We start from the raw sequence: 26,241 nt of genomic DNA, 5'->3' as shown, positions 1-26,241 counted from the left end.
TGTGTGGAGGAGATTGCTTAGTTGACAATGGCCACTTAAAAAAAAAACTATCAAGCGTAGGTTTTTCCTGGTCACTCTCAAGTACTTTTCTGCTGCTGACTTCCCAAGGTTCCTTAGTGTTACCTTGGCAAGTCTACATGCTGGCCCTTCTTCCCATCTTTACACGGTTTGAGCGTGGGAGTGACATTTGACAATTTCCGCGATTGCTACAGTTGGCCAACCAAAAAGATCACCAGGTCCTAAGATTCTTAGACCTGCTGCCTACCACCAGCTATGTGGTCAGCAATGCGGTTGCCTTTGTTTCCGTTGTGTCCTTTAACCCACTTCAGGATGATGTTGTTGCCATCCGAAGCTTGGGCTAGTGGCTCATGACAGTCCATTACTAGCCCTGATATGACACGTGGTCTATTCAGGGTTAGTAGCGCTTGTCTGCTGTCTGTGCAGATTATTATGGTTTTACTGGCTATACCTTTCTGGGTTATCTCTTTTGTGGCTATGGAGATACCAGCCAATTCAGTCTGAACTACGCTGGAATTTTTGCCCATATCCCATTTTATACTAAGGTTCAGTGATCTGGAGTATATCCCGCATCCTGAACCTTCTTCCATTTTGGAGCCATCGGTGTAGATGCACTATGCATTTGCCACGTTTGACTCCCTATGTTGTCCTGTTTCGATTTTGTAGCGTTTGTCGAAGACAAACGTAGGTTTAATTGAGTCGCCTCCATGGCCTGCATGACTTACTAATATTCTGTTTATTGAAATCATGTTGAGCTTATCACAGATCCTTGTAGGGTTTCATTTTTTGGTTTCTAGCGGTTGGATGTAGATTCGTCATGAACTTTTCGACAACAGTTTTACTGTCGGGAATTTACTTTTAATAAATTTACTTACAAACTTACAAAATTAGTGAAACCTTGTTTAGAGCTGTGGCTATGTTACTGGCGTAGCAACCTGGAGGACTCGGACTTCGAATCCCGACACTAACAAATTTTTCAATTTCTAATTTAACTGAGCCGCCACTTCGAAGTGTACGTAAAGCCGTCCGTCCCGGTTACGTAAGTAGTCGTTAAGTCATGTTAGAGGCATTGGCGCGATCTGGAAACCTTAACACTAAGGCCGTCTGCACATGGGTCGACGCTCGAAGAAGTCGACTCGATTCCAGTCGCGTAGATCCCTCCCCACCACTCAAGTTCCTTCGTGGTGGCATTGAGCTCCGTAGACGAGGCGTTTAGGATTGCAAATCTCGTCGTCTTGTACGACTCTCGTCCCTTGCGATCGGTAGCGCACGAGAAAGTTCGAGTGAGACGCACGTTTGCAGTATGGAAGTAAATCTATTTTATTTGTTTCCTTCGTCTTTTGTTGTTTTTTGCGCTGAATTAAATTTTAGTTTTTTTTTTAATCGATGAATGTTATGTTCGTTGATTGTAGTGTACCAGTAGCTTTGTGGAAATATATTGCGACATAAAATTCTGAAAATATTGAACTTCTGTTTCTAGGCGTTTAATATAAACTTCTTTGGGGAAGTAGAAAAATATCTTCAATTGTATAATGCTCATTGTATACAAATATGTACTAAAATTGTAACAATATCGTACTTTTCACAGATCTAAATAGTCGTTTTGGTTGATATATAAAAAAGGCGTTCTTCCTGGTTGGAATATGTGAGCAAACTGAATCGACTGTGTGCGGAGAGCAATCGCTTTTGCCGCAGGGTTCGTACAAGACGAGCAAGACACGCGAACTTCGAGACGTGTCTTCGATCGACCCATGTGCGGACGGCCTTAACCTTCGCCAAAAGTTTACACGAACTTACTTACTTTTTCATAGTTATCTAATATATTTTATTATCATATTTGTATTGCTTTGTTTTTAGAGTCGCACCGATATGTTAATCACCACCCCGCTCATTCTAGTAGCATTGATCAAGAACAAGAGCGTCAATTTCAAGCGTCTGTGTCACTTAATCATTGAAGACGGGGATGATATACTAAACAAACATAAAGCCATTATGAGCGACATCTTTGAAATGGCGCAGTCGATGCTGAAAAATAGAGTATTTACCAAGGCATTGCAGTTAATAGTCTGTGCCGAACAGTGGGATTCTGAACTGAAGCATCTGATCAAGAGCTTACAGCAAGTGCCTATGGTATGTGTTGGGAGTTATTTGGAGGCAGCTCTTTATGGACAGGTGGAGTTTTCGATGAAGTTTACTAATTTAGCTCGTAAAGATATTGAATTAAAACGTGAGTATGTTTATTTTTTACTCGCATATTGGCAAGTAACTATCTGTACACCAAGTGTTGTGAAACTTCTTCTTTTTGGGTAGACTGTTTTTTTCAATGTGCCTCCAGTTGTCGTTCCGTAAATTTCATTATCGTTTTGATGACTATTTTGTAAATTCAGCCTTTCATTTCTTTTCCCATATTTTATTTCTCCATATTATTTCATTCAGGCTAATATTCAAATACTTTCCAGGTATGTTAAAAGACACACATAAAATTTACAGATCCATTGTTCTCTGTAACGATGAAGAAATTAAGACTATAGAATCGATGTTTATGTTCAATGGAATAGAATGTACTGCCATTTATGAAAGTTTATCCAATGACGATATTATGCTGTTAGAAGATAACTGGACGAATGCCAAAGGAGGAAATTTCTCAGGTAAAGTATGACACCAGGGGCCTGATTCTAATTCATTTCGACAGTCGCAATTTCATTTCGACACCGCCATGACAGCCGCAGAGTATAGCGATTCTTATTCATTTCGATATTAGTTACAACTGGGGATATTAACCTTATCATGTTGAGACTGCTCAGAATTTGGGTTGGCGCTCCGGTTTATTGGAATTTGTTAACGAGAATAGTCTGGGAAAATTATCGAAAAAATGCCATTTTTGGGAAAAATTATTTACCAGCTATTTTATTGCTAAAATCGAATCTTAAGATTACATATATATTAGTAATAATATGGGGTATGACAAGTCCGCAGAAAGTGTGTTATTTTATTTATAAACAAATTAGCACTCCTAAATCTTCTTTTTTTTTCAATTAGTGCATGCTCTTTAACTCCTAAGATTTTTCCTTTGAGCCAAAAACACTCAAATAAAAATTCACCGTAATTTAGTTCTGCACAAAGTTATTTTTTTTTCCGATTTCCTTCAACAAAAATTTTACTCAGAAAATCCGAGGTTTCCCAAAAAATCTGCAATTTTCAATTAAAATTTTAGGGAAGTACCTAATTATTTATCAATAATTAAATAATTGATGACATGAAAGATTTATTATAGTAGATTATACAGAGGGGCTAAATTATGGAATAAATTCATTTCTTTAAAACGGGCGATTTTGGAGCAAAATCCCGATAAAGGTCGATTTTTATTTTTAAATTACAATTTTTTGGCATATATTTCATACTAGTGACGTCATCCATCTGAGCGTGATGACGTAATCGATAATTTTGTTAATGGGAATAGGGGTCGTGTGGTAGGTCATTTGAAAGGGCGTTCAATTCTCTATTCAGTAATATAAACATTAATATCATTAGACATTTATACAGGGTTGCCAAAAAATAATTTTTGAATTAAATTAATTGGCGCAAAAAGAAGAATGTATGTAATTTATTTAACTCAAAATACATTGTACTGCTGTCAGAAAATAGAAAAAAAGGTTTATTTCACAAATAAACATTTCTTTTCGCTTAAATTAAATCACAAACAGCCTCCCTCCTACCTATTGGCAGTTTAAACATTTAATTTAAGCTAAAAGCAATGTTTATTTTCAAAATAAACATTTTTTTCTATTTTCTGACAGCAGTAAAATGTATTTTGAGTTAAATAAATTGCATGCATTGTTCTTCTTGCGTCAATTAATTTAATTCAAAAATGTTTTTGGCCTCCCTGTATAAATAATGATATTAATGTTTATAATACTGAATAGAGAATTGAACGCCTTTGTAAATGAGCTACAACACGAACCCCTATTCCTATTTAAAAAATAATCGATTACGTCATCACGCTCGGATGGATGACGTCACTAGTTTGAAATATATGCCAAAAAAATTTAATTTAAAAATAAAAATCGACCTGTTTCTGGATTTTTCTCTAAAATCGTCCATTTTAGAGAAAATGAATTTATTCCATAATTTAGCCCCTCTCTGTATATCAGGAGACCGGCGACAATCTAACCAATAGTTTAGCAATAATTAAAATGTTAATTAAAAAATTTCGGTCGAAATAATAACCAGAAAGATTATGATACACCAGAATAACTATGATTTTCGTATAAAAAAGCACTATACCTATTCAACGTACCTTACAGGATTGAAATTGGACCATTTGAGCGGTCTCAGGAATGTTATAAAGAAACAATTTTTTGGCTTATAAACAAATAGAACCCATCAGAAAATATTAGATTAAATTAAATTAAGTTAACGCTGTTGAAAAGGGCACGGCTTCTGTGCCCTTTTCGAAGAAAAAAAAATTGAATTGCGAGGAGTGATTCCAGGTATAACCGGTCAAATTTGACCGGCATTTGTGACAGAGTTATAAACAACAGGATTTTAATCTTTGAACCATTAGATACCTTTTAATTCCTGTCCTCTTTGTACATACAAATTTTCATATCTTCCAAGACACTCATAACAAAAAAGATTTGTCACTGTCACCAAATTATTTAATTATTGATAAATAATTACTTCTCTTAAATTTTAGTTGAAAATTAAAGATTTTGTTTGAAAAACCCGAATTTTCCGAGGAAAATTTTCGGCGAAGGAAATTGAAATAAATTATCAATGTGCAGAATTAAATTACTGTCAATTTTTATGTGAGTGTTTTGGTTGAAAGTTAAAATTTTCGGAGTTATAGAGCAATAAAAAAAAGATTTCGGAGCGCTAATTTGTTTATAAACAAAATAGCACACTTTCTGTGGACTTTGCACAGCTATATTACGAATATAGGAAATTTTAAGATTTGATTTCAGCATGTCCAGCAATAAAATAGCTGGTAATTAAGTTTCCTTGCTTTTTACTAATTTTCCCAGATTATTACCTTACATCTTTCATTGAGTTGATGATTCATGTTGTGGACATTCTCAATTATTATATTTCTAATTTAATACTATTCTATCTAATTCCTCAAAACAAGCAAATTTCAATTAAACCCAGCCATATTAATACCTTTTGCTTTAGTTTTCCTTGCAAGAAATAAACAAAACACATCTAAACTAAACCTAACCTCGCTTTTGGCCATTCATTCATCTCCGTGTCAAATAATTTCGACATCGAAATTATAATATCAACACCCTTTTTAAAGTCGCTATTAATTTCGATAGTCGCTATTTCGTGACGTCATTTCGTTCTTCTTCTTCTTTTGCCCTTTAATTCGTCCAATTCTGAACATAGGCTTCCCCCAGTTTCCTCCATTCGCTTCTGTTTAGTGCTTTCTGTTTCCAGTGCGTTCCTCCTATCTTTTTAATGTCGTCTCCCCATCTCATCTGGGGTCGTCCTCTTGCTCTCTTTCCTGTCCATGGTCTCCATTGTTGTATCGTGCTATTCCACCTATTGTCCGTTTGTCTAGCGTTATGACCTGCGAAGCTCCATTTTAGCCTGGTTATATGTTGGCCTGCGTCTTTGACTTTTGTTCTATTTCTGACCCAGTTGTTTTGCTTTTTGTCTGTCAATTGTACTCCTAACATTGCTCTCTCCATGGCTCTTTGTGTCTTTATTATTTTATCCATGTTTGCCTTGGTCAAGGTCCATGTTTGGCATGCGTATGTGAGAATTGGGAGTATGCACTGGTCAAACACTCTTGTTTTTAAGTATTGTTGTATTTTTTTATTCTTTAGGACCCATTTTAATTTTCCAAATCCTGCCCAGGCTAATCTGACCCTTTTTTTTACCTCCGCTGTTTGGTTTTCCTTATTTATTTTTATAATCTGTCCCAAATATATATAATCATTAACCGCTTCTATTGTGTCGTTTAGTATTACGTTTCTATTGTCTTGTGTGTTTGTCATTGTTTTTGTTTTGGCAAAATTCATGAATTTTGCCAAAACATGACGTCATTTCGTTAGTTCAACTAAAATCCACAAGGCTTGCACAGTCGCATTTCGACGTCACCATATTGAAAGCGACTTGTTTAGTGTCGAAATTTGATTTAGAATCAGGGCCCTGCATTCAGTTGTCACTTCACTTCACTCAGTCATCACAGATTAGGACTAACATATGACAGCTTGACGTTGTAATTTAGTTAACCCTTATAGCACCAAGCGGGGTTCCAAAGAGACCCCAGCAAGTGTTTTTTCTAAATTATTTTTTACACAATTTTTTATTGAGGATGTTTTTTTTTAATATGTGTCATTTTAACCTTTTAAATGTTAATTATACAGTGTGCCCAGAAACTCTACCGACAAACGAAGACAGGAGATTCCTCAAATAATTTTAAGACAATTTAACCCAATTCACCTAGTCCGAAAATGCTTCCTAAGGGAGCTAGAGCTCTTTGAAGATGGCGTCATGTAATTAGATTTTCTTAAATACCTCCAGAACGCTTCTATTTAGAAGAACGAAAATTAGTATGCGTATTTACTTTCCAGAAATGAATGATTCCATCTATTGCGAATTTCTAGTACCGGTCATAGGCGTCCGTTTTGGGAGGGCAACGGTTATTTTATCGCCTAACTTTTTTGACTTTAATTGTTAAGCAATTTTGACTCAGAATTATTAAATTGTTAGGTATTCTAGTACTAAAAGGTGCTCTTACTTGAAGTCGACAGGATACACCGTTTTCTAGAAAGATCGATTTGAAAATTTTTCGTTCTTTGAATGTCAAAAAAAGATTAAAAAAAAACTATTTAGAAAGATGAAAACTGGTACATTTATTTATTTTCCAGAGATTAATCGATTTCATTAGTGGCGAATTTCTACTACCGGTCATAGGCGTCCGTTTTGGGTAGGTCAACAGTTATTTTATAGCATAATTTTATTGTTTTTAATTTTTAAGTATTTTTGGCACTAGATTATTCAATTATGAGATATTCGAGTACTAAAAGTTACTCTTGCTTTAAGTTGGTAAATAACATCGTTTTTTTTAATTTTTTTCAATTTTTTTTCAAATTCGCAAAACTAAAAACTTTTAAATCGATTTTTCTAGAAAACGGTGTGTCCTACCGACTTAAAGTAAGAGTATCTTTTAGTACTAGAATACCTCGCAATTTAATAATCCAGTCTCAAAAATGCTTAAAAGTTGAAGACAAAAAAGTTATGCGATAAAATAACCGTTGACATACCCAAAACGGACGCTATGACCGGTACTAGAAATGCGCAATGGATGGAATCGATTCATTACTGAAAAGTAAACATGTATACAAATTTTCGTTTTTCTAAATATAATCATTCTGGAAGTATTTGAGAAAAACTAATTACATGGCGCCATCTTCAAAGAGCTCTAGCTCCCTTAGGAAGCATTTTCGGATTAGGCGAATTGGGTTAAATTGTCTTAAAATTATCCGAGGAATCTCCTGTCTTCGTTTGTCGGTAGAGTTTCTGGACACCCTGTATAACACTTTTCAGAAATATTTGTTTTATATTTATTATTTCAATCAAATATGCGCTGGGCGTTTAACGTTAGACATAAATTTAGTGCTCTATCGACTTCAATTCTTTTGTCTTTAAGAAATAATTGACGGAATGATGAAGTTTCGAACTCATAGATAAAATAAATAATAACAAAACTTTAAAACACACATGTTTATTTTTAGTGAAATCTTCATTTTTTTTTCTAAGAAAATAAAAACTTTCAACATTGCGTTTTGCACATCATGTTATTTATACGCCAGTCAATCGGAGCAAGAATAGTTACCTCCGAATTCTATCCTACTGCATGGCATGGATTTCACTGAAATTTTGGGAATAGCCTCTACTTATCTCCTAACTCAATGTCTACCCTATGTCGATATGCGCTTTTATCTTGTGGGTGGCCTACCCCTTCTCGGGGATGGAAAATTTCTTGGTTACAATAACCCTAGAAGTAGCTAGAGAACCTAATTCTAAGCAAAATCTGTTCTATATATTTTTTTTGAAAACTCAACACTTTGTGAGTTATTCGTGGTTGAAAATTGGCCATTTTCATTGAAACATAACACCTTTTTGAACGGTTTTTTGCGAATACCTTAAAAGATGTGCATCTAACTAAACAAACTATATAAAACATTTTTATAGCTTACAAAACAACAAAGATATTAGTTCCTTCATAAATCTTCTAGTTATAATACAAAAAGTGATATGCTAGGTGAAATGAGTTTGTTTTTTTTTGGTACATGCTCAACTCAAATCGGTGTATTCAACTTGAAATAACAAAGAAATGGTTGATTTTAGGTGTATAATGCTACCAATACCTTTTGTAGTGCTTAAAAAGACCTTTAAAATGATCAATATTAAATGTCGATTGCATTCAAACTAAGCGAGATATGCTGCAAAAAATATTGATGACTAATGTATTTAAAAAAAATGAGAATTATATTTTTAACCGCTCATCCACCATAATTTAAATGCATCGTTTTACTTTTATAATACCTTTTACTAGAGTGTTATTTCTACGTTTAAAAAGTTGGACGGGTTTAAAATAAACGGTTAAAAAAAAGATCAACATATGGAGTGCATTTTTAAATCTTCATTTTTTTACATGTAACTTAAAAATGTTAGGAGATACAATAATGAAAAACAAAAGCCAAATTTTTATCTAACAAAACCCTACATTTTTGTGTGATATCTTTTTTCCGTATCTTTTATCATTTTTGAGTTACATAGAGGAAAAAGGAAGATTAAGAAAATTTAAAAATGCGCTCTATAATTTGATCTTATGTTTTTCAAAGCCATTCATTTTAAACCCGTCCAACTTTTTGAACATAGAAAACATACTATATTAAAAAGTATTGTAGAAAGCAAACGATGCATTAAAATTCTGATAGATGAGGGGTTCAATATACTTCTCATTTTTCTTAAAATACATTAGTCATCAATATTTTTTGCAGCATATCTTGCTTAGTTTTAATGTAATCGACATTTAATATTGCTCATTTTAAAGGTCTTTTCAAGCACTATAAAAGGTATTGGTAGCACCTAAAATCGACCGTTTCTATTTTATTTCAAGTTGAATACACCAATTTGAGCATGCACTAAAAAAACAAACTCTTCTCACCTACCATATCTCTTTTTGTATTATAACTAGAAGATGTATGAAGGAACGAATCTCTTTGTGTTTTTATAAGCTACAAAAATATTTTATACAGTTTTTTTCGTTAGATGCATGGTTTTTAAGGTATTCGTAAAAAACCGTCTGAAAAGGTGTCATTTTTCAATGAAAACGGCCAATTTTCAACCACGAATAACTTAAAAGTATTGAGTTTTCAAAAAATATATACAACAGTTTTGCTTAGAATTAGGTTCTCTAGTCACTTCTGTGGTTATTTTAACCAAAAAATTTTCCACCACAAGAAGGGGTGGGAACCATCCCCCGAGATAAAAGCACACATCGGCATAGGCTAGACTTTATTTCTTGAGCTAGTCTCTACTCACTGTGAAAATATCAAGTGAATCGATGTAGTAGGAAGGAATTCGGAGCCAAATAACTTCATTGACTGCCGTATTAGGGCCTAAAGTAAAATAAATATAAAAATCAAAAAGTCAATAAACAAACTGGGGTCCTTTTGGGACCCCGCTTGGTAAACAACGCCGCAAAAATAGCTTTGTGCTCTGAGGGTTAATATTAAGACTGACAGTAATACAGTAACAAAAATACAGGCCATAAATTAAATCACATAATATGCGACCAAAAATAGTTCGATTAAACCTAACTTACCTTAGTAAGAATGTGCACATAAAAAAAGTTACAGCCCTTTGAAGTTACAAAATAAAAATCGATTTTTTCCAATGTATCAAAAATTCACGAGGAAAAATTTCCTGTAGTTGGCTGTATACCATTACAAAATCATAAAATCCTTTATAAAAGCTATATTTGTTAAAATCCCTATACGGGATGTATTTGATGTAGCCCTGTATAGGGATTTTAACAAATATACCTTTTATAAAGGATTTTATGATATCGAAAATTATTATAGATTTTTTATTGAAAATGGACAAGTGGCATTCTTATCGCAGAAACATCTTAAAAAAAAATATAGTGAAATTTGTGCACCTCATAAAAATTGTATGGAGGTTTTGTTCCCTTAACCCCCCCGAACTTTTGTGTACGTTCCAATTAAATTGTTATTGTGGTACCATTTGTTAAAAACGATGTTTTTAAATCTTTTTTGCCTCTTAGTGCTTTTTCGATAAGCCAGTGTTTATCGAGATATTTTGAATATTTCTCGAATCCAGCATATATTTGTATATGGTTACGTACGATTATAGATACCTGTTAATAAACTTAAAATTTGTTTATAATTTACATTTTTAGGTCATTAAGAGACAAAAAAGTTTTAAAAACACTGTGTTTAACTAATGGTACCACAATAATAGTTTAATTGGAACGTATACAAACATTTGGGAGTTTAAAGGAACAAATCCCCCATAAAAATTTTATGTAAACATATTAAAAAATAAGCTTAATCTTGATAAAAACTGGCTTATCGAAAAAAAATACTAAGAGGCAAAAAGTTTTAAAAACATTGTGTTTAACTAATGGTGCGACAATAATTATTTCATTGGAACGTACACAAAAGTTTGGGAGGTGGGTTTAAGGGAACAAAACCCCATAAACTTTTTATGGGGTGCACAAATTTCACTATAATTTTTTTAAGATGTTCCTGCGATAAGTATGCGGCTTGTCCATTCTCAATAAAAAATCTATAATAGTTTTCGATATATTGAAAAAAATCCATTTTCACTTTGTAACTTCAAGGGGCTGTAACTTTTTTATGTGCACGTTTGTACTAAGGTAAGTTAGGTTCAATTATTGAACTATTTTTGATCCCAGATATGTGATTTAATTTATGACCTGCATTTTTGTTACACCCTGTATATCAATTTTACATTTGTTCCTATAAGTAAAGACCTTAACGTTAACTGGTACTGTACAATTGTTCCGTTGGATCTTTGCATAAACGTAATGATTCATTCGCAAAAATTAAATCAAAACATTAAGGGCCGGTTGTTTGAACGCTAATCAAAAATGAACATTATCAAATATTTAATTACTGTCACAACTGTCAATGTCAACTTTGATTGGGTTGCTGAAAACATAATTATTGATTACAATTATGAAATTAGTTAATAAATTATGTTAATAATTGTTATGTTAATTGATTAACTAATCTCATAATTATAATTAATTGTTTTCAGCAACCCAACCAAAGTTGACATTGACAGTTGTGACAGTAATTAAATATTTGATAGTGATCATTGTTGATTAGCTTTCGAACAACCGGCCCTAAGTGAATTAAATCAATTATTAGGTAATCAGTCCTGTGATGGATGACCGAAGTTATCGTTAACGTAAAGTTATCCTGTAGTTATGTTATAATCCTCGAATTGGTGTGATGTATCATACTTAACTTAACTACTTGCGTTATTTCTTGACAGCTCTTGAGTTATCTGGTATATCAACTGTCACTTTATAACGCGACGTCAAACCTCAAGTTATGAGATAACTCTATAGTTATGTAAGGATATGTAAGGTTAGTTCATCTTTTGACTTCGTTTTTAGATAGAAATCAAGTGAATATTCAACGAAGAACGCTGCTTCATGTTGTCCTAGGATTTTGTGCGGCATGTTATTAATTTACTATCAAATATAAAGCAGTGCAAAATTAAAAATATCAAAAAAATAGACTTCAAATAACAATTACAAGCCCGTAGGTAATAATAGGATTAAAATAATAATTAACAATAAAAAGTAAAGCTAATAATTTAAGAATGGAGGTTAATACAATTTTAAAAATCATACAAAAATCAACTCGAGATATAATTGTTGAATATAAGTTGAAATTTATAAACATATGCAGTGTTGCCAGATAAATTTTTGTAAATGCACTGAAATGGCTGAAATAGTGACACAGACACAAAATGTACTAAACCAACATATTTTGTACAAAAACTTTAAAAAACGTCGTTTAATGTTATTTGAAGCAAATTTCTTATATCACAAAATTGGAGGTTTTTACTTTAAGATACTTTAGTATCAAAAGTTTGGTTGTTAATTATATCAAACTAGTACAATTATATCAACTCGACAACGCTGCTTTTATGGATAACTTCACATCCTGTCAAGCTTGTGGCATGTTCCGATCCTTTTCCGATCGATCTCTCGCGCTCACTCCAATTTGTACTATTTCTATATAAGGTTCTCTTTGTTACTTCAAACTTTGTTAGTCAAATGTTATTTCTCTTTTTTAACGCTGAAGAAATAACTATCTCATAACGGTGAAAGATCCATCACACCGAATTTACGTAAATAGTTATGGGCACGTTGTCCCTGAGAGTTATCTTAAATTTAACTCAAACGTTAAACTTAACTTCGGTCATCCATCACACGACTGGATATCTATTATCCCAGTGGACATATTTTATAAAGTTATATCATTGAAGCGTTTGATCTTTTTTCACTATTGAGGAGATTGATGGACTCAACATTAAACAGCTTGAAAATCATACCGACTACTACTAATATAAAGATAAATATAGAACGGTAATAAATAAATTAAAAAAAAAAAACAAAAAGTCAAAAAGTAATCTCGAAAATAAAAAAATAAGTTTCCGTTTGACAGAACTATAACCAGACTCATGTAGGTAGTACATATAAGGACAATTTGTAGGTTAGAAAATATTACTTGTCTCATTATCTTAAAAATAAATAATTATCGGAAGTAATTAAATAAGAGAGCAATAGTTACTTAGTTCTTCTAACAATTATGTTTGACAATAAAAATTACAATGTACAAACAAAGACTAAAAGTTTTTATAATATGAGAAACCATTTGTAAACAAAGCAAATGCGCCAATGTTACTGCAAATGATAAAGCCAAAATTCTTGGTAAATATTGTATTAAAAACGAGCTGTATTGTTTATCCTTGTTTAATTTATTGTTGTTTCTATGGACAAGCGGATACTAGTTTCTGTGAGTAAAAAAGATCTAGAATTAAAAGTAATTAGTGAATAATTTCATTCTTGTGCAAATATTAGTGATGTTGATTATAGTTACTTTCGAGTATTCGTTACAAATCGTTACTTTTGTATAAAGTAATCATGTACAGTATTCGTTACTTTGATTACTATTATTACTTTTGCTACTTTTGTATTTGAGTACCGGTAATCATATCGAGAATCGTATTTCTCAGTAGGTAGGTATTTTGTATAAAGTAATCATTTACAGTATTCGTTACTTTGATTACTATGATTACTTTTGTATTTGAGTACCGATAATCATATCTTGAATCGTATTTCTCAGTAGGTAGCTATTTTGTATAGGCATTCCGATATAACAACGACCTTCACCGACTGTTTACGGGATAAACATGATTTGATTACTATGATTACTTTTGTAGTTGAGTACCGGTAATCATATCGAGAATCGTATTTCTGAGTAGGAAGGTTTGTATAGGTATTCCGATATAACAACGACCTTCACCAATCTGGTTGATTACTATGATTACTTTTGTTACTTTTGCATTTAAGTACCGGTAATCATATCGAGAATCGTATTTCTCAGTAGGTAGGTATTTTGTATAGGTATTCCGATATAATAACGACCTTCACGAAGTATGAAGTAATCAGAGTAATCAAAATAGATACAATAGTCGTTACTCGCTCTGTTACGATTGGTACGAAGTAATTAGAGTAATCAAAGTAGATATAATAGTCGTTACTCGCTCTGATACGATTGGTACAAAGTAACGAAGTAATCTGAGTAGGCAATCAAAGTAGATACAATAGTCGTTACTCGCTCTAATACGATTGGTATGAAGTAACGGAAGTAATCAGAGTAATCAAAGTAACGATTTGCCTCTCTGTATAGTAATCGTTACTTTCGGTATTCGTAAGTAAGGAGTACTTTGTAACGAATAGTTACTTTTTCAACATTACTAGCAAATATCCGCCGGAACAACTGTATACTTGTGCAAGTCGCTATCAATTTTAGAGTTTGTCTCTTTTTCGCAGTTTTGGTGTGCAGCGACTATATCCTCAACTCATTTCTGAGCGTTACGTGTGCTCATGTATTAATACATTATTCTCTTCCAACGACCTGGACGAAGTTTGTGAAACGGTATAAATGTCTCCTGGAGAGTTGCCGGAGTCCTTTAGAAACTAAAGAGGTAAGTCGTTGTATATCACTAATTTTTCTATGAATAATTTTGTGTATATGTTACGGGTAAAGTTAGGTAAACGGGTAATTCTAGGATTACCTGGGTAAAGGGCGAAGTACTCGCGAGGTATCAGCAATATCTGATAGTAAGTCCGAAATATAATTTAAATAGTTCAAATTTCGGGCTTTATTCGAGAAAAACACATTCTACCTGCTGCCTCTTGGTTAAATGCTTAATTGGGTTTACTAGTAATAACAAGGCCGTAACTTTTTGAAAGATACCTTAATTTAAGAAAAAAATGCATTTTACAAAAGTAAGGAAAGTAAAACTATAAATAATGCAGAAACAAAAATTATAATCTATTTGTTAAAACAAGACAAGCTGCTGTGGCATTTGGAGTTACAAATATTTCCAGCAGCTTTACATTTGCATTTATTTTACAAAAACCTGGCGAGTACTTCGCACTTTACCCGGGTAATCCAAGAATTACCCGTTTATCTAACTTTACCCGTAACATATACGCTGCTTGAAAAATAATTCTTCATCTTTTATTCTTTTTATGTTAAACCCTATTTTTGAATCAGGAGAAGTAAAACTCAAAAGGTAGATCCACACCCATAATGTCACTAGAAAAATTACCAAATACAACTTCTCTTTTGGTTGATCATGTCGGCATTCAATTCTAGTCCATAAATATTATATTATACTAATACGTTGCTAAAGAGTTCTAAAAACAACTGTTTTTATATAAAAGCAGACTAAAAATCTAAAAAACGCAGAAAGCACAAAAAAATCTCCCATACAGATGAGTCATGAGGAACTGTACATACTCCTACCTCGTATGCAGGCCCCTATGGGGAATAACAAATGACCATTAAAAAGTGTCTGCTCCCATTGTTTAATAATACAAAAGGCGAGTTGTTAATTTTTACAGAAATTTGTATTCGTCATAATATTTGAATACTAAGATCGATGTGTCTCTTATTTTGGTCAATCGTTACACCATTACCACCCAATCAACTGATTTATTCAAACTAGAAAAAATCAGGTCCGGCTTTAAAAAATTAGTTCGTTTTGGTCTCAGAAAAAAATTCACCCTATATACGGTTTTTGAAAACTATAATAAGAATTTTACAAATTAGAATTAAAATGGCGTATTTATTTTTTCCCCACACAATTACTTAATTTTTTATAAAAAAATCAAATTTGACTATGAATTAAAATTTTGGTGAAAAGAACCATAGATTTAAAAAAATAAACTTTTTTTACAAAAATTAATTTTTATTGAACAAACATTTAATTTATAATTTACCGCCCAATTAACTGATTTATTCAAACTAGAAAAATCAGGTCCGGCTTTAAAAAATTAGTTCGTTTTGGTCTTAGAAAAAAAATCACCCTGTATACGGTTTTCGGAAACTATAATAAAAATTTTACAAATTAGACAAATAGGCAATTAAAATGGTGTACTTATTTTTTCCCCACACAATTACCTAATTTTTTATAAAAAATCAAATTTGACTATGAATTAAAAGTTTGGTGAAAAGAACCATAGATTTAAAAAAATTTACTTTTTTTACAAAAATTAATTTTTATTGAACAAATATTTAATTTATAAGTTACCGCCCAATTAACTGATTTATTCAAACTAGAAAAAAATCAGGCCCGGCTTTAAAAAATTATTTCGTTTTGGTTTTAGAAAAAATTTCACCCTGTATACGGTTTTTGAAAAGTCTAATAAGAATGTTACAAATTAGACAAATAAGTAATTCAAATGGCATATTTATTTTTTTCCCTACACGATTACTTAATTTTTTTTAAATCAAATTTGACTATGAATTAAAAGTTTGGTGAAGTGAACCATAGATTTGAAAAAATTAACTTTTATTACAAAAATTTTTTTTTTTTTAACAAATATTTAATTTACAAATAATAATACTACCACTGCTCGTGCTATACGTTTTAAATAATACAACCTTTTTAGCCAGTTTCCAGAATTTTAAAAGGAACAGGTTGTTTTGAATAATACTAAAACATCATCCTGTATAATATTTGTTTGCCAAAAAGGAGATAAACAAATAAACCTAAATTAAACAAAAACAAAAAGAAATATTTTTCCCGTCGTTTCTTGCATCACTACCTTCTCACCATGTATTATTAATACTATGTATGTGTAAAAAAATGATGATTTGACATTTTCGTTGTTTGGGTACATAATTTGACTTTTCGTTCGCCATCGTTATTATTTATTTGTGTTTCTTACACTGTTTATACTTTTTTTGCATTATCATATTTTACAAATAGTTTGCCGAATCTCAGTTTCTGTTCGTCAACATCTTCATGTAACTTATGGAAATAGGTGGATAGGACGCGGAGGGCCTCATGCATGACCACCTAGATCACCTGATTTTAACCCTGTCGACTATTCCCTATGAGGTCGATTAAAAGAAATGGTTTATAGAGAAAATATTAATACGCGACAAGAACTAAGTAACTGATAAAATTATTTAACAATAAAACACTGAAAACGTTTGTTTTCTATTAAAATTCTAAAATTATTGATTCTTGTAACATTATTAGAAATGATCCCTTTCTCAGGAGGTATATTAGACAGTTGATGGTCCGACAAAGATGGATTTCATTTCGAAAATCTGCTATAAATCTCAAAAAAAATTTGTTTTATTGTTTTATTTGTTTCTTAAGTTCTTTTATGTATCTATGTATAAATACAATTGTTGTACACACATACATAATATTGTTAAATTTACTTAAACATGCAAATAAATCCGATTATGTTCAATGTTCTACATAATATGTATTTTCTTTTCTTTAATTTAAAAAATAAATTTACTGTATTTTGCCCTTTGAAATAAAACACTGAGAATTCAATACCTATGAACCACTAAACAAACACTATACAGGGCGATGTTTTAGTATTATTCAAAACAACCTCTTCCTTTTGAAATTCTGGAAATTAGCTAAAAGGGTTTTATTATTTACAACGTATAGCACAAGCTGTGGAAGTAGTAATACATTTATTATGTATAAATTAAATATTTGTTAAAAAAAATAGATTTTGCAAAAAAAATATTTTTTTTAAATCTATGGTTCACTTCACCAAACTTTTTTCATAGTCAAATTTGATTTTTTTATAAAAAGTTAAGTAATCGTGGGGAAAAAATAATAATGCCATTTTAATTATTGCCTAATTTGTAAAATCTAATTTGTAAAATTATTATTAGAGTTTTCAAAAACCGTATACAGGGTGAAATTTTTTCTAAGACCAAAACGAAATAATTTTTTAAAGCCGGACCTGATTTTTTTTTCTAGTTTGAATAAATCAGTTGATTGGGTAGTATAGGGCAGTCAATGAGGGTATGTGGTTCCGAATTCTATCCTACTATATCGATTTACGTGATATTTTCACAGTAAGTAGGGAATAGCCCAAGAAACAAAGTCTACCCTATGCCGATGTGTGCTTTTGTCTTGGGGGCGGTTCCCACCCCTTCTTGGGGGTGGAAAATTTTTTGCTTAAATAACTACGGAAGTTGCTAGAGAACCTAAATACTAAGCAAAAACTGTTCTATAATTTTTTTTCGAAAACTCAATACTTTTGAGTTATTCCTGGTTGAAAATTGGCCATTTTCATTGAAACATAACACCTTTTCAAACGGTTTTTTGCGAATACCTTAAAAACTATGCATCTAACTAAAAAACTATATAAAACATTTTTGTAGTTTATAAAATAACAAAGAGATTCTTTCCTTTATGAATCTTCTAGATATAACACAAAAAGAGATATGGTAAGTGAAAAAAAAACTTGTTTTCTTGGTGCATGCTCATATCAGTGTATTTAACTTGAAATAACAGAGAAGTGGTCGATTTTAGGTGTATAATGCTACCAATAACTTTTGTTGTGCTTGAAAAGACCTTTAAAATAAGCAATATTAAATGTCGATTACATTCAAACTATGCGAGATAAGCAGTAAAAAATTTGAAGACTAACGTATTTTAAGAAAAAAATGAGAAGTATATTTAAAAAACCATACAGAAGTAAAAACTTCTTTTGTATATTGGTATAAAAAGTTTTATTAAAAAACATAAAAGTCCTCCAAAAGGATTTGCAAAACGTTTTCAATCTGAATCAGATCATCCTCAGTGCCTAGAACGAAGTATTTCCACGTTAAAATGAATGCAAAAGGTTAAAATTGTGACTAGGTTAAAGAAAAATGTGGCAATACTTACGTTCTGCTTCGTAAAAGAAACTAGCAACTTTTTGAAAAAGGTTACATCGATATTAATGGTTTACATAATAATTAAGTGATATTTGTAGCGACTCCAAGTGGCTACAAATATCACTTAATTATTATGTAAACCATTAATATCGATGTAACCTTTTTCAAAAAGTTCCTAGTTTCTTTTACGAAGCAGAACGTAAGTATTGCCACATTTTTCTAGTCACAATTGCCTAGTCACAATTTTAACCTTTTGCATTCATTTTAACGTGGAAATACTTCGTTCTAGGCACTGAGGATGATCTGATTCAGATTGAAAACGTTTTGCAAATCCTTTTGGAGGACTTTTATGTTTTTTAATAAAACTTTTTGTACCAATATACAAAAGAAGTTTTTACTTCTGTATGGTTTTTTAACTATGGTATTATACAGCCAGCTACGGGGACTTTCCCATTGATTAAGTATATTTAACTCCTTATCCACAAGAATTTAAATGCATCGTTTTCCTTCTACAATACATTTTACTATAGTGTTCTTTTTATGTTCAAAAAGTTGGGCGGGTTTAAAATGAATGGTTTTTGAAAAAAATAAGATCAAATTATTTAACGCATTTTTAAATTTTCTTAAAAGTCTTCCTTTTTCTCCATGTAACTCGAAAATGATAAGAGATGCCAAAAAAAAAGATGCCATACAAAAATGAAGGTTTCTTCTAGATAAACATTTTGATTTTATTTTTTATAACAGTATCTCTTATCATTTTCAAGTTACATGGAGAATAAAAAAATATGAAAAAAAATTTTTTTAAGAAACGCTTTTCTTTAGTTACGTGTGACTAAAATTAAAAATATTATAAAAAAAAATCAACTAAAAAGCAAAAAATAAACAAAAATTGAAAAAATCTAACACATCCGTCAAAGAAAAGCGTGGCGCGTGTTCATCGACTAAACGGTTTTCGCCCCACGCTTTTCTTTAACGAATGTGTTAGATTTTTTCAATTTTTGTTTATTTTTTGCTTTTTAGTTGATTTTTTTTATAATATTTTTAATTTTAGTCACACGTAAAAGCGTTTCTTAAAAATTTTTTTTTTCATATTTTTTTATTTTTTTACTTTTTAGTCTTACACTTTTCAAACATTAAAATATATCGTAATGTTTATTAAAATATGTATAAAACATATGCTGTACTAACATGAAAAGTAGTAGAATCGGCAAAAAATTTGAAACTTTATTGTTTATTAATGAAGCATAATGTAAACGATTAACGTAAAAAGTGAAATTATGTATTGTTCATATCGTAGCTGTACAATCCGTAAAAGTTTCAAGTTTTTACATTGTAAAAAACAAGAGAATTTAAGCGTTTTCCATTAAAATCGTTTTTTTTTATTTAAATAATTAATAAACATGAAAACATTTTTTTATTGACTATTCGTGTATTGTTCCCGCGAATGCATATGTCTGCAAATTTTCATTCATTTGCATTGAAGAAAAGGCAGTCAAATTAACGTCTAAAGATTTGACGCAAACTATTGAACTAAATAAAAGCGTTTAAAAAGAAGATTTTTAAGAAAATTTAAATATGCGCTTTATAATTTGATCTTATTTTTTTCAAAAACCATTCATTTTAAACCCGCTCAACTTTTTGAACATAAAAATCACCTTGTGGGTGAGGGGTTAAATATACTTCTCAATTTTTTTCTTAAAATTCGTTAGTCATCAATTTTTTGCAGCATATCTCGCTTAGTTTGAATGTAATCGACATTTAATATTGCTTATTTGAAAGGACTTTTCAAGCACAATAAAAGGTATTGGTAGCATTATATACATAAAATCGACCGTTTCTCTGTTATTTCAAGTTGAATACACTGCTTTGAGCATGCACAAAAAAAAACAAACTCTTTTTACCTACCATATCTCTTTTTGTGTTATAACTAGAAGATTGAAGAAGGAACGAATCTCGTTGGTTTTTTTACGAGCTCTAAAAATGTTTTATATAATTTTTTTAGTTAGATGCATTGTTTTTAAGGTATTCGCAAAAAACCGTTTGAAAAGGTGTTATATTTCAATGAAAATGGCCAATTTTCAACCGCGAATAACTCAAAAAGTATTGAGTTTTCGAAAAAAAATTATAGAACAATTTTTGCTTAGAATTGGGTTCTCTAGCAACTTCCGTAGTTGTTTAACCAAAAAATTTTCCACCTCCGAGAAGGGGTGGGAACCGCCCCCAAGACAAAAGCACACATCGGCATAGGGTAGACTTTGAATAAGGAGACATTTTCAGGCTATTCCTAAAATTTCATTAAAATCCATGCAGTAGGATAGAATTCGGAGGTAATAACCTGTTCTTGCTCTCATTGACTGCCCTAGTAATAGTGTAACAATTGACCAAAATAAGAGACACATCGATCTTACCGTTCAAAAATTATGACGAATACAAATTTCTGTAAAAATGAACAACTAACCCTGTATATTATTAAACAATGGGAGCAGACACTTTTTAATGGTCTGACTCACCCTGTATAACTTAATTAACCCATGAAATGCCAATAGTGTCAAAATTTCATAAATGTTAATGGTGTCAAAATTTCATAACAGTGGAGTAAAATTGCCTGCGGTTGGACCAATTACAATCAAGGACAAGCATCATTTGGCCTTCCGGAGCGCTCAGCGTTATTGGTATCGGTACGACCGCCTTTGAATTAAGCAAACGGTCGTTTAACGGTTGTAATAGATGGAGCAGAGTCCCGGTAACACTTTTTGAGCCATTGCTCAGTTTGTACGGTATTTTTTCTTATCAAATAAAAGTGATAAATCAACACGCAATTGCTTTGAATCCGTCGTTTATAAAAATCACAAATGTAGCGCCACTTTAAACACTGTAACTCTGTAAATAATGAGATGTCTATGAAAATGGATATAACAACTATCTGGGTACAGTATGTGTCCCTAGTCGAAATACCAGTTACATCTGTTTTGGACTGAAATAGCCTGCCAACTGACCTGAGTTACAAGAAGTAAATTGTTTATTTTTTACAACCATTTTTTTTATTTCAGATGAAAATTTCGACGAAAAGTGTAGTTATATGTGACGAAAGTTGTACAGATCAGATGCCTAGATTCTTCAGATATATCAATTCATCAGAATTGAAGAAACAGCTACCGAAAAATGTACAAGAACTTTCTGAGGTAAAGTATTTTTCGAATGCAATAATCTATGACACAAATGTCGAAAATAAAATGTTTATACTAAACTAAAAAGGGATAGTTCCCTGGGTTGGCTGTATGTATACCAGATAGTTAAATAAACTCTAACATCGAAGTAAAACAACTTCTAAGTAGTAGGTATAACTTAATAAAATCCTAAAAAATTCCAATGGATTGCATAAAATATGTTCAGAACAAACGTTTTCGGACCTATCAGTCCATCATCGGTGAACTCGTATACTTGCTAACTAGCCCCAGAACCAAACAATGGTTGTAATTATAATTCAATCTACATTCTAAAGTAGTGAAATTGAAATGGCTTAACGCCGATGTTAGTGGATAACCCTCCGGGAACATGGTGAAACCCTATACGAAAACTTTAACCAACCATCTTGGTCACGAATGTCTGCCAAGTAACACTTGGTGTTACCACCGGGAACATGGTGGAACCCTATACGAAAACGTTAACCAAGTGTTACTTGGCAGAGATTCGTGGGCCAAGATGTTTGGTTAAAGTTTTCGTATAGGGTTTCACCATGTTCCCGGAGGATATCCACTAACATCGGCGTTAAGCCATTTCAATTTCACTACTATAAAATGTAGATTGAATTATAGTTACAACCATTGTTTGGTTCTGGGGCTCGTTAAGACCGCTTTACAGCTCGCAAGAAAACTTGCTGCAATTTCTTGCATGCAAGACTTTCATGCAAGTTTTACCCTTAACCTAACTTATAAACTTTTGTTTTTAAAGTTATACTTCTTTACCGGCGATATGAGGGTGAATTTTTATATGTTAAAACCTATGATCCCGGCGCATGCGCATTATAACTTTGTTCTGATTGAATGTTCAAATGACATGTCAAAAAATATTCAATATGGCGGCTGTGGCACAGCTGTAGTTAGATTATTTATGGTTGTTGCGTTTTAAAATTTGTGTGAAAAGAAACAACAAACAAAAGTTAGTTAATAGTTATACTGCCTTTGTAAATAGTTTTCATATACCTATATTTTTGGACTTTTGGACTATTTTGGACAAGGAAAACTCATTCTAATTTGGTAAGTAGTTTTTATTATAATCATATTGTAATTATACATTTGGATTAGGTTGAAATACAGTAGAGCGTCGATTATCCGAACTAATTGGGGGACATAGGTGTTCGGAAAACCGATTTGTTCGGATAATCGAACTACAATATATTGATACATATTTATAGTCATACATATTTATCCACAAGTGAATAAAAGCCATATTTATATACCTACATATTTATTTATACAGTACGTAAATCGTTCTGCTGGACATAGGGAATATACATTGAGATCATTGTGGCAACTGCGCTAACCTGTGTTAGTTGAAACTTCTGTTCGAGTACAAGTTTCTGGTGCAATAGAGCTGTTAGAACGAATAAAATGAGTGATTTTGAATGCAAGGTAGTCCATAAATAAATCAAAAACAAAGATTATGACTGATAAATTAATAATTTTACTTTAATTTTTAAAATATCTTTTATTTAAAAATTAATTTCCAAATTAAACAGACACAGTTTTCCCATTAGATCAAAAATAGTTCTACTACAATGTCATGTGTTGACGTTTATTTGTGTCACCCGAAATTAATTGTCAATTTTGAGGTTAATGCCCCTTAATGCTAACAACTATATTGTCATTGAGAGAGCGAAGTTGCCACAATTATCTTAATATAATACAATGTATGTATTTATGTATCTAAATATATACAATGTAGGTTCCCTGTCCAGCTGAACGATTTACGCACTGTATCTTGATAATGACAACTAGCAACTGAACAAAAAAGTGCAGTCTTTGCAACAACATAATTATTTTTGGATACAATATTGAAGAAAATTGAAGATATTTTAAGCGTCAATTACTAACGCTTGCTCGGTATTCGAGTGCGGGACGCGGGAGTCGATAGTTCGAATAAGCGGTCGTTCGGTTGATCGACGTTCGGATAATCGACGCTCTACTGTACATTTATTTTCTCAAGAATGGGGATTTTAGAGAGAAATCCCAAATTAGGTCCGATTTTTATTTTTAAATTATGATTTTTTGGCGTAGATTTATTTATTTAGTAGGTATGTAATGCTTTGATTTACATACTTAATTTGATTACCAACAAAAGTTCTACCAATCTTCATCTAATATATTGTTTTCTTACTGTTTTGTTATATTTTAATATTTTCTTCCACAAAATTTAAACTACATAATTTAATTATATTCAAAACAACTGTCGAACAGTAAAACGTTCAGTTACCCTATTTTTCCACATGACAAATAATGTGGAATTGGACGAGTGAGTCTAGGCTTCGATTACGAATCAAAGCGCCGCGAAATTCACGGGTTCGATTCCCGATGCAAGTTTTTATTTTTTTTATGCATTTTATGATTGTAAGTATATTTGTTATATAATTTTTTTTTTCAGAAAATGCGTATTTAAAATTTTTGCCAACAATTATTATCGTTCAGAAATCATTTTTTCTTTGTGGCATTTTTCAATGTGTTTGTGTGCGTTTTATTCTTTTATTTTTTTAAATTTTTGGTATTGTCTTAAAAATCACATAATATGTAGTAGAAGTATAACTTCTTACGTGCGTACAAAGTACACACACATTCTTTTTTTTTTTAATTACTTTATTGCTGTTTTAACTTGGTAAATTTCGAAATGCCAAGACTACCAAAAATAGCCAAATATAAAAGGAAAAAGGCGGTAGCAGCAACCTTAAGTATTATTATTGCTGCAGCCAATTATTGCTGCAGCCAGCCTTTTAGTTGCTAATTTAGAACGCCGAGATCGGAGATGGTGGGTAAGACCTTAATTGAACAAGAAGAGGGGTAATATATCTATATCAGAAGAATTTATCCAAGTAGATGATGAAAATGACTTTAATTTTCTACAAATTAATGAAGGTACATTTTAATAAACTCTTGGGAAAAATTGAACACATAATCTCAAAGAAATCTATACTTAGAGATACTATTTCTGCGAAACACAAATTAATTATTCCTGAGGTACTTAGCTAGAGGAGAGAGCTTCCGTAGCTTAATATACAATTATAGAATCTCAGAAAGTGCCATTTCATTATTCATTCCCATCGTTGATATATTTTACAAACAGAAAACAGCTGATCGGCATGTATTCGTGAATCCGTGTCAATCAGTGATTATGACATTTGATATTGTGGAAAAATCAAACTTCCTACAAATTCTCCTAGTCTTGCATGAAAACTTGCAGAGAAAATGGCACCAAACCGATTATCGCGCAATTGCAAGAAGTTGCATGCAATAATCAACTGACGACATACTGCGCATGCCTTTAGGCAACTTTCTTGCGTCTTGCAGGTAGAATTGCAAGCTGTAAAGCGGCCTTTAGCAAATATACGAGTTCACTGATGATGGACTGCTAGGTCCGAAAACGTTCGTTCTGAACATATTTTAAGCAATCCATTGGGATTTTTTAGGATTTTATTAAATTATACCTATTGCTTAGAAGTTGTTTTACTTCGATGTTAGAGTTTATTTAAAATGTTTATCATTTGAATGCTTTATTTTAATCTTACTTGATATCATACCGTACATATGTAATTTTAATATGTAGCATGCAATTAATGATAATTTTCACTCCTTTACGCTTGAACCGAATAGCACTTAACTGACTGTGTGACGAGCTATGCGCATTGCACATGTGTGACAATAAAACTACTGTAGGTTTGAACACTGTAATTAAACTGCTTCAAAGGTTGCAAAAAAGTTTCATTCATACATTTAATTTCTTGCAAATTGCAAAATGTGTATTTTCATCGAAACTTAAAATTTTCTTAACATTCATAGAGCTTGCGTGACGAAGAAGAACAATCGAAGCTGAAGCATGAGATCCCTTTGTGCACAGATTTGAAGCTTTTTGGAAGATGTATCAAGGATCTTTGCTCCAGACGGCATATGTTAAGCTCCATATCGGACGTGTCCGACAGATTGCCCAAATCGGGAAAGATTAAATTCAAAATTGTAAATATCCTAGATGTAGCATTGTATTCGATAAAGGTAAGCTATTTTCTTCTTCAACTTGCTTATTTTACTAAGGCGGTCCGATAAGTATTTAACATCCAAAAGAATAATGAAAATTTTGGAAAAGTGGCGATTTACCCTCAAACCACACGGACCACGCTGCAGCGCTACGCTGTGGATCCACAAAAGTAGTTTACCGTGGGTTCTTATGCGAGCGACTGTGGCCGGCTACAAACGCTCGTGTGGGGTGCGCCGGCCACTCTACATAAGAGCCCTCTACATAAGTTGTTTTGAAATTTAAATTTGTTTGAGTTTATGTAAACATTTAAAACACAGTTGTAGATGTAGAGGGATTTAACACTAAATATCTCGGATTCATCATATAATTTTTTTGTTGGATACAGTTTTCTTTTTTAAAAATTATTTTTAATAGAGTATTTTGAACTGTTTCTAAAATGTTAAGAGTTTTGTTAAACGCGCCATCC

General features: G+C 31.9%; 1 protein-coding gene across 3 annotated transcripts in view; it reads left to right on the top strand.

Moving 5' to 3' along the window:
* LOC126883266 (putative ATP-dependent RNA helicase TDRD12) overlaps nt 1–26,241 on the top strand; it is a 176,857-nt gene that overhangs the window by 79,327 nt on the left and 71,289 nt on the right. For all 3 annotated transcript variants that reach the window (XM_050648591.1, XM_050648596.1, XM_050648605.1), the window contains 5 exons: nt 1,876–2,245; nt 2,478–2,666; nt 14,156–14,310; nt 21,587–21,718; nt 25,583–25,792. In XM_050648591.1, the coding sequence (XP_050504548.1) occupies nt 1,876–2,245; nt 2,478–2,666; nt 14,156–14,310; nt 21,587–21,718; nt 25,583–25,792 (1,056 nt within the window). The remainder of the gene's footprint in view (nt 1–1,875; nt 2,246–2,477; nt 2,667–14,155; nt 14,311–21,586; nt 21,719–25,582; nt 25,793–26,241) is intronic.

This window comes from Diabrotica virgifera, chromosome 1 (assembly GCF_917563875.1).
Source record: "Diabrotica virgifera virgifera chromosome 1, PGI_DIABVI_V3a".
Lineage (NCBI taxonomy): Eukaryota > Metazoa > Arthropoda > Insecta > Coleoptera > Chrysomelidae > Diabrotica > Diabrotica virgifera.
Note: the sequence above shows the minus strand (reverse complement) of the source record. Positions and strands in the feature narration are given on the sequence as shown.